Raw genomic sequence first — 8422 nt, forward strand, 5'->3', positions numbered from 1 at the left:
CATCAGATATATATCCGATTTAAAACCACATACTGAAACGGCCTGGGTCGGATTTGAAAAAAATCGGATTTGTCTCGTTCAGACCTTCATAAAAAAATCGGATATGAGTCAGATGGGTCAAAAAAATCGGATTTGGGTCGGATTTGCCTGCAGTGTGAACGTAGCCTAAGTCACCACTATAGCACATTGCACAAAGCTAAATATGAGAAGTTTACTGAAGTTATAAGTACATAAACAACAGCAACTTTTTATCAGAACTACGACTACGCTGGAGTCTGCTAGGCATTTTATGTCATGACGCTGTACCTCACTAAAGTAAGTGTTTATTTTCTGTTTGCTTCAAACATTTTGTATTGATATTTATTAAACAAGAGTACAACTGTTACACACGCATTTGAGCATGAAATATAAGTTACTGTGCTGTATGTTGGTTTAATAAACATATACACACAGACACACAAATGTTCGACGTGGCATTTTTATTACATTTGGGTAAGTGTGCAGTGCTATGTGGCCCTCGTTCCTATAGCTGCTTAATTTCTCATCATATTCTCACCATAAGATGGTGACATGCATTCCTCCAAAGAGCCTTTAATTCCTCCTGTATTCATGCGTAAAAAGAAAAAAACTCACAAATTGCATAACTTGATCCTCAGCTTGAGCAGAAGAAGATAACTATTGGCTCATTTAACAGTTATGGTTCCCTCCCTTCCATCATTTCCAACCTGCAGCCTGACACTCGATTATAACAGGAAACGAGCCTCACTATAATATTTCTATAATCTCATACCGCCTTCTTGCTCTAACTTTTCATACCCCTAATTACACTGGCTGTTAGCGCCCAAGCATAAATCCCATGGGAAGCTAATAAATAGCCGAGGGTGATTGCAGGAGCACACAACCCGCAGCTGACAGTGGCTCTTTGAGCTGAAAGACATCGGTGTCAAGATGTGAAGGCATCGCATCGGCTGAAAAATAGAGCTAACCCTCCGATCCTCCATTTATCAAGACCTCAGTCAGGAGCCGTGTTGTTGTGGGGTCAGTGAACTCGTCATCGATACGACCTCGCTCACAACAGCACAGCATAAATAATGAGGATGAAGCAGGGTGTTTATGAGCGCTTAATTGGGGGGTAATTAGTGGTTTTCACAAGACATTAGAGAATTCAGTCTCTGTCAGACTACCTCAGCTTCAATTGTCCCTGCTATATTGTGCTGACTACAAATCAGAGAAAATCTGGTTGGTTAAGATATACTGATTAAAAAAAGTTTAAAGGCTACATCCAAATATAGTCTAGGTGTAATGAAATGCGAAGAATAAAAGGTGTAAACCGGTGATTGTGGCTCGTTATGCACGCATTTATTATGCACATTTTTAGGTGACTTTTGGCAGCTGTGGTGAAAAAAAATTAATCTACTGGTCAAAATAACTACTGTATGAGAATGAGACTGTTTATTGTATCTAAAACTTCATACATTTGTAAAAAAAAATTTCAATGACCAAAGAATCTGTTCTTGTTTCAGCTCTTTTGGATGTACATCTACAACTTTTGGAGCCAATTCAAAATGGCTGTCACAGCAAACTTTTAAACAAAGTAAAATGTCTCTAAATCAGTCAATTTGACAGATATTGTCCCAGGTTTGGCATGAATTTTGCAAAATTGCCTTTTTTAGCTTTACGAATATCATGTTGCAATGTCCTTCCCTAATCAAAAACATACCCAGACTGTTTCTTTGACTCATTCAAGTATGTTTTAGAAAACCTTGACTCTCCTGTGGTAGCCTTTCAGAGCTGCCTACCTAAATGCTTGCTGGTACAAAGCACCGCCTATTTACACAAAGCTCCTCCCTGAAACTCAGGCTGCAGCTGAGCTCCTGCCCCATAGCCCCACTCCCGTACACAGCTCCATCATACCTGGTGGAAAAGCACATCTATCATCAAAAATGGCTGGACTTTCCTCCTACAAAAGGCTGTAAATGGCATGAGGCATTAATGTGATGACGTGCTGAAGTGGGAGTGTCAGAAATGGTAGGAGTTTCTTCAAGACAGAGGCCAATTTCAAGGCGTCTAGATAGACAATGATGCAAAGTCAAATTTATTTTTGATATACACAGCATTTTCATATCAACTGAAAGTAACATAGTTTCATGATTGTGGTGTAAAACTGAACTACGTGCCTGGAAAGAACATAAAACCTCCCCTTTAAAAACTGCTGCACAGATCAGTTTACTGCCAACAAACACAAAATGGCAAACAGTCAGGCAATTTACTATTCATTGATAATTAGCAAATGCTTTCACGCTCGGGCTTTTGGGTAAAGTTTCGGGAACGACTGCATCCATCACTGTCTTAAATCAAACAAATTCTCTACAACAGCAACACTAATGAATTGTCGCATTTTGCGTCAACGCGCTGATGTTAATACTCAGAAGAACAGAGGCGCCACCTGAAAAGTACATCTTGCGGATTTGCCTCATTAAAAGCACAGAGCAGGTGCAGGCCCTGAACAGTTCTCTGTGGTGGGCGGAAAGAGCGCAGGGCTACTTAATGAGGTCCCTATCTGCGATGTTCAGGGAGTTAGCAGAATCCGGCCGCGGCTGAACAGTACTCTGTTGTTTACAGGCTCGGCGGCCTGAGCTCCCACAGAGCAGATCCACCCCAGCACTCCAGAATGAAACAACCCTAAATGCTATTTTCAGCTGTTGTTTTTTTTTTTTTCTTTTTCCTAACAATGACGCAAACGATTTAATTGAGCCAAGTTTAATTTGATCTATCTGTTGTCAAGCAACAAAGCAAATCTTGGTGTTTTGACGTGATTCGTCCCGATATAATGAAGACACTTCACCGTTCTTCATTTCAACGCATCCTTATTGTCTCCCGTGCACATTACAGGTGCAGCGTGGACAATCTTGTTTTTCACACGTCCTCTTTGCCAACACGGTGAATAAACAAACGCAACCCTTTCCCATTTCAGACGGTGTATCTCTGTGCCCCGAGCGAAAACAGAACCTGTCTGAGCGAATGCGAGAGAACCCATCTGTTCGCGCGAACACACATATGCTCCACGTTTGCCTTTTCTCTTTTTAAATAATGTGCAGATACTTCAACGTTCACTGAAAGAAACTCCACTGATTCTTTTAAACTGATTTCACTTTCATGTGCTGCAGCACAGACACACGTTCACTGTAAGAACTACGTGAGTCTCCGAGCTCCGTGGCTTTTAAAATTCCATTCACAGCAGATTAATTAAACTTAGATTAAACTGATCTAACGGTTTGTTTTGCAATGTGACATTTAAGAGATTGTGTCTGTTTTTTTCGCCACGCTAAAGTTTAATTAATCCACAAGTCTGAGGGCTACACAAGAAGAATTCATTAGGGATTTATATAATTAACACATCGTTGATTCTGAACATACAAGCTTATGTTGAGATGTCAAAGAGTCAATTTCAATAACATTTGTTGTTTTCCAGCATTTCAAATTATCTCCTTTGTTGTGGTAATCACTTTATATTATTTTTTGGAGGAGGTTAAATTGAAATTTTCCATGTCTTTGTGACATTTCTCTCATATTTTATCGACTCAAGCACTGAGAGAGTAAACAATTAGCTCCAACCCCACCAAACGCCATATTTCCAGACATATTGTCAGTGCATTAGCGCAGGTATACAAAGATTTGTTTTTTTTTTTTTTTGGCAACTGTTGAATTATGTGTAATGTTATATTTAAAAATATTAATTATAGCCTTGGGGATGATGCTCAGCCAGTACCACATCCAATCTTTGCTCAAAATCTGTTAAACTGACTGATTTAAAGCCAGATTTTAGCTCATATTGATTACGTGTGGTGGACATCTTGAAATGGATTGGCTCCAAAAGCCAATCAAATGTAGATGCACTCCCGATAATTACTTTCTTAGAGTTTCAATAAAATCTGCCGAATTGTTCTTGAAATATTCTGCTAACAGACAAACAAGTTCAAGTGAAAGTTTCAAGTTTGTAATTTAAAGAGAAAAATCTCATGCAGAGTGTAGCCCTTGAAATATGTGTTGTAAATATCTCTCAGCTATAATCCTACTGAATTTTAGCATAATGGCTGTAAATTTATCTGAATTATAACTATGTTCATTTTTTCTAAGGTCAGTTGGATATAGAGGCCATCTTGAGTTAGATTGGCTCTAAAAGCTTAACAGCTGTAGATAAACATCCAAGGCTTATTTCTAAAAAGTTTCATTCAAATCTGTCAAGTGATTCAAAAGAAGTTTTGCTAACAGACAGACAGAGTTTACTCAAGATAATTAATGGAAAACAAATTCTGTCTCTGCTCCTCACAGCTTTATTTTCCACAAGTAATAATTGTGTTCAGGATCAGGCGGCCACCACTGCCAGCTTGCACCAAGCTGCTGAGAACGAGACAAACAACTTCCCTGCATGTCTATTTGTTTCATTCCATTGATTTAGCAGACACATCTATTCAGCGTTACTAGATTATAGAAAAGCATAAAGTGGTTAATGCGCTGAACGAGTTGGCCTCGATCGCCAAAGGATAGAAAAAAAGACTGATTTATAAATCCTTACTTGCAGTAGTTAAACACCTAGCGAGCGCAAATGAGATGAACATGATTTATGTTGTAAACTGTATTTTTTTCCACAAATAGTCATACAGCAAGGAAGCGTGACATGCTATGTTTCCTGCTTTGACGCACCTGATTTGAATAAATGGGTGATTAACAAGTTTCTGCAGAACTTGAAGAGGTAATTCAACGACTGAACACTGCTTGGATCTTTGGAGGAGTACGTGCCAACAAAGTCAAATCAGTTAAGTAATTCCAGATATGATAGAAACCTGGCAAAGGAAAACCTGCTTTATCACATCATACTAGTGTCATTCAGAAAAAAACACAAGTCAACAAAAAAGTACCACAACACAACAAAGGATTGCAGACAAACTCCCGGAGGAGTATAGATTAGAGTTGTGGTTTAAAAGCAATACTGAATACTCGATACATTTTCCTACACAAAATTCATTTGACACTAAAATAAACCAAGAAAAGAAAGACCACCAAAAGTCACCAGGCATGAAGGAATCAATAAGAGCAATAACAGATAGGCCAAAGGGGAGTTTGAAGGAGGTGCAAAACTGCACAGTAGAGACTAAAATATCTGCCCTTTTGACCTCTTCCACACAATAATGTACACAGAAAAGCTTGTTTTTATTTTTTATTTTTTCTTGGACAAGCCTCCATTTCTTCTAAACAAAATCAGCCTAGCAGACCTTTTAGTTAGTATTTCAACAAAAAAGGTACCGAAGCCCCCTCTAAACATCTCACGCACGGTGAGCATGGCTAAACAAAAAGTTAAATTCACTAACCACTAATCCATTAAACAAAAATCTTAGCTCCACTCATGCTAATCCACTAAACAGACACAACAAAAGAATCAGTGGAAGCTAGGGGAGTAAGAAAATATCGATACACTGAAATATCGCGATATTTCATTTCCCGATACTGTATCGATATTCTAAAGCCCTGTATCGATTTTTTTTTTTTATTAAGGTTTAAAATGTCAACTTTCCTGCCAGCCGTTCATTTTTATGTTGTAGTTCAGCCTCTGACCACTAGTTGGCAGCAGTGAGCCAGCCATTTGGCTCCTCTACCTCAAGAGGAGTTAAGTGTTGGGTGACCATATTGTAAATTAATATTAAAAACTAAAAGCTGCAAAAAATATATTTTCAATCTATTTATTGTCAAATTTAGTCTAATTGAAAATATGGATGAAATAAGAAATATGAAACATATAAAATAAAATACATACAAAGCAGAACACAGCTAAATGTATCAAAAGCATGTTGATGTAATATTAGAATTTTCTGAGACAATGAATTTTGGTTTTTCATTTTTTTGTTCCCCAGTAAGAGATTTTTATTTAATAGAATTTTTGGACAAAAAAAATCACAATATATCGCAATATTTTGCCTTGTTTACAGTATCGCAATATATCGGGATATATCGTATCGTGACCCCTCTGTCATGATATGTATCGTATCGCCAAATTCTATCTTGCCAATACACAGCCCTAGTGGAAGCTAATGCTAACCGCTAAGATAACAGTCACTCGGCCTGTCTTCTTCTCCTTCCAGTTGAAAACTGGTGAAACTAACAAAACTTGTTAGTTTTCTATCAGTTTGATTTGAAGATTGGTAGGATCATTTCTGGCAAATCAGCTAACCAAACCAGTTATTGCTCTATCTAATGTGTGATAAATCTAGTTTACCAACCTTTTTCAACATATTAGTCATTTACTACGTGACTAGTGTTCTAATTAAAAATTGCCTGAGTGGAGGCCCCCATTCAAAAAGCCTAGGTCAAAAAGCCACAAGGTAAATGTTGCTGATATGTATTCTATTGAGATGGATATTTAAACTCATTGACGATGAATTTCCAAATCAGCTTCAAAAAAGAAAAGAAAAACGTCTGCTCAGAACACTTTAAAGGCAACATGCTGCCAGAGAGGTCTCATCCCATTTCTGCCAGTAAAACACTCATTCAAACCGACAGGTGAGGCACGCCGCTCCAAACACCGGGTGGGGAGGATGATATGTAAATCTGTGTGAAGGCGCACATTTGTGATTCCATTACAAATTCTCTCGGGGTCCTGCTTGGAATATCACCTGCACAACACCAAAGACGGCAAAAAAGGAGACGAAGCTCCTCTCTGGCCGACACTGATAAGACTCTCTGTCTGGGGCTGATATTTCCCAGGAACCAGATCAGACAGATGGATCTGAGGCTCCTCCTAAAGGTCCCTGGCAGACCTGGATTTCGCAGTTAGCCTTTTATCGCACAAGGTCTCGTCCTAATGAGCTGCATGTGTACCCTGAGAACCTCAGAGGTGAGGGGCTCTAATTTCTCCCAGGGGAAATTTGGGGGTTGGTATCCTGTGGAAACACAGCTCCAAGATCTCATTAAAAATTAGACACAGGTGACCTGAAATCAGGTGTGTATTCAACCTGGACCTCAACAAAACCTCATTACCAACCCTGAGTTTAACTCAGTCTGAAATCTTGAATTGTATTGTTGTTTTTGTTTTAACTGCTTGTTTTTTTCTGTCTTAATTAATTTGTTTATGCTTGTTTCAAACTTTTGTGTTTTAAATTTTTCTTATATTTCAGCACTTTGGCCAATGGTGTTTTTTTTTTTTTTTACAATACTTTATAAGTAAAGTTGTATTGTATCAGCACAAAGTTTAAAACCTTGCCTCTCTGATATTATGGGGGTGCACTCCTGCCTATATGGGCAGCTCACACATCTAAAAAGGCACCCATTGATGCTGAGAAGCATATACAGGTTTTAGGACAACATAAGTGACCATCAAGGTATTATTTTTAGATCTTACATATTTCAATAGGACAATGCTAAACTGCTACCGCATTCATTATAACAGCCTGGCTTTGCAGCAGAAGAGTCCTGAACTGGGCTGCCTGCAGTCCAGACCTGTCACCAGCAGAAAACATTTGGTGCATCATGAAATTAAAAACCCAGTAAAGAAGACTGTTGAACAGCTCCTGTATAAGACTGAGGCAATTTTCTCCTCCTAAACCTATCAGTTGCTAAAAGAAGAGGGGATAAGAAGGAATAAACAAGCCCCTTGTTCAAAATTTCATATTAAATAAATTTAAAAAATGAGTTTTTAAAAGGTAGGCCACATTTGTTATATTTTTAAGTTCCATTTGGAATAAAATGTGGGTTTATGAGATTTGCAAATGATATTGTTGCAACTTTTTTTTAGAATTAAGGTTGCACTCTATTCTGTTTGTCTCATTAATTCAAGGTAAACAGTAGACAAAAAACATCAAATAAATCCTAAAAGGAAAAAAAAATACATATAATATATATACATATATATTATTCACGAGTCACTGATTTGCAGACACAAAAGCACACATGTTAAAGAAGCACACCTCTACAACAGATTCAAAGATTTCCACCTTAAAAAAAGCAATTAGGTATAAAGTGGTTGAATGTTGTGTGTGTGTGTGTGTGTGTGTGTGTGTGTGTGTGTGTGTGTGTGTGTGTGTGTGTGTGTGTGTGTGTGTGTGTGTGTGAGTCAGGTTGACAGTGAAGTGCGCGCAGCAGTGCGGAGCAACTCACGTCTCTGAAGCGGTTCCAGTGTTTGGTCTTCCGGCTGTACTGGGAGATGGTTGACAGCCACTGCTCGTCCTCCATGAAATTCCCGGCTTTCCCGACCACTTTCCCACTTTTCACGTCCACCTGGAGCGAGACGCCCACCAGCAGACACAGGCAAGCCGCGATTCTCATCATGCTGCCCGGGCAGGTTGTGGTGGGGTTGGGATGGGTTCCTCCTGCTGCTGCCTCCTCCACGGAGTGAATGGAAATGAGGAGGAGGAGGAGGAGGAGGAGGAGG

At 38.9% G+C, this 8422-nt stretch overlaps 1 protein-coding gene across 1 annotated transcript in view; it reads right to left on the bottom strand.

Annotated features, from left to right (window-relative positions):
• Positions 1–8373, bottom strand: part of LOC106516568 (SPARC (osteonectin), cwcv and kazal like domains proteoglycan 2) — a gene marked incomplete at its 3' end in the record, with an annotated part of 45357 nt that extends 36984 nt beyond the window's left edge. Inside the window, 1 exon segment of the mRNA XM_014006983.1 lies at positions 8149–8373. Coding sequence (XP_013862437.1) covers positions 8149–8319 — 171 coding nt within the window.
• Between the last annotated feature and the right edge of the window lie 49 nt (positions 8374–8422).

The sequence above is a fragment of the Austrofundulus limnaeus genome, unplaced genomic scaffold, assembly GCF_001266775.1.
Source record: "Austrofundulus limnaeus strain Quisiro unplaced genomic scaffold, Austrofundulus_limnaeus-1.0 Scaffold39, whole genome shotgun sequence".
Taxonomy (NCBI): domain Eukaryota; kingdom Metazoa; phylum Chordata; class Actinopteri; order Cyprinodontiformes; family Rivulidae; genus Austrofundulus; species Austrofundulus limnaeus.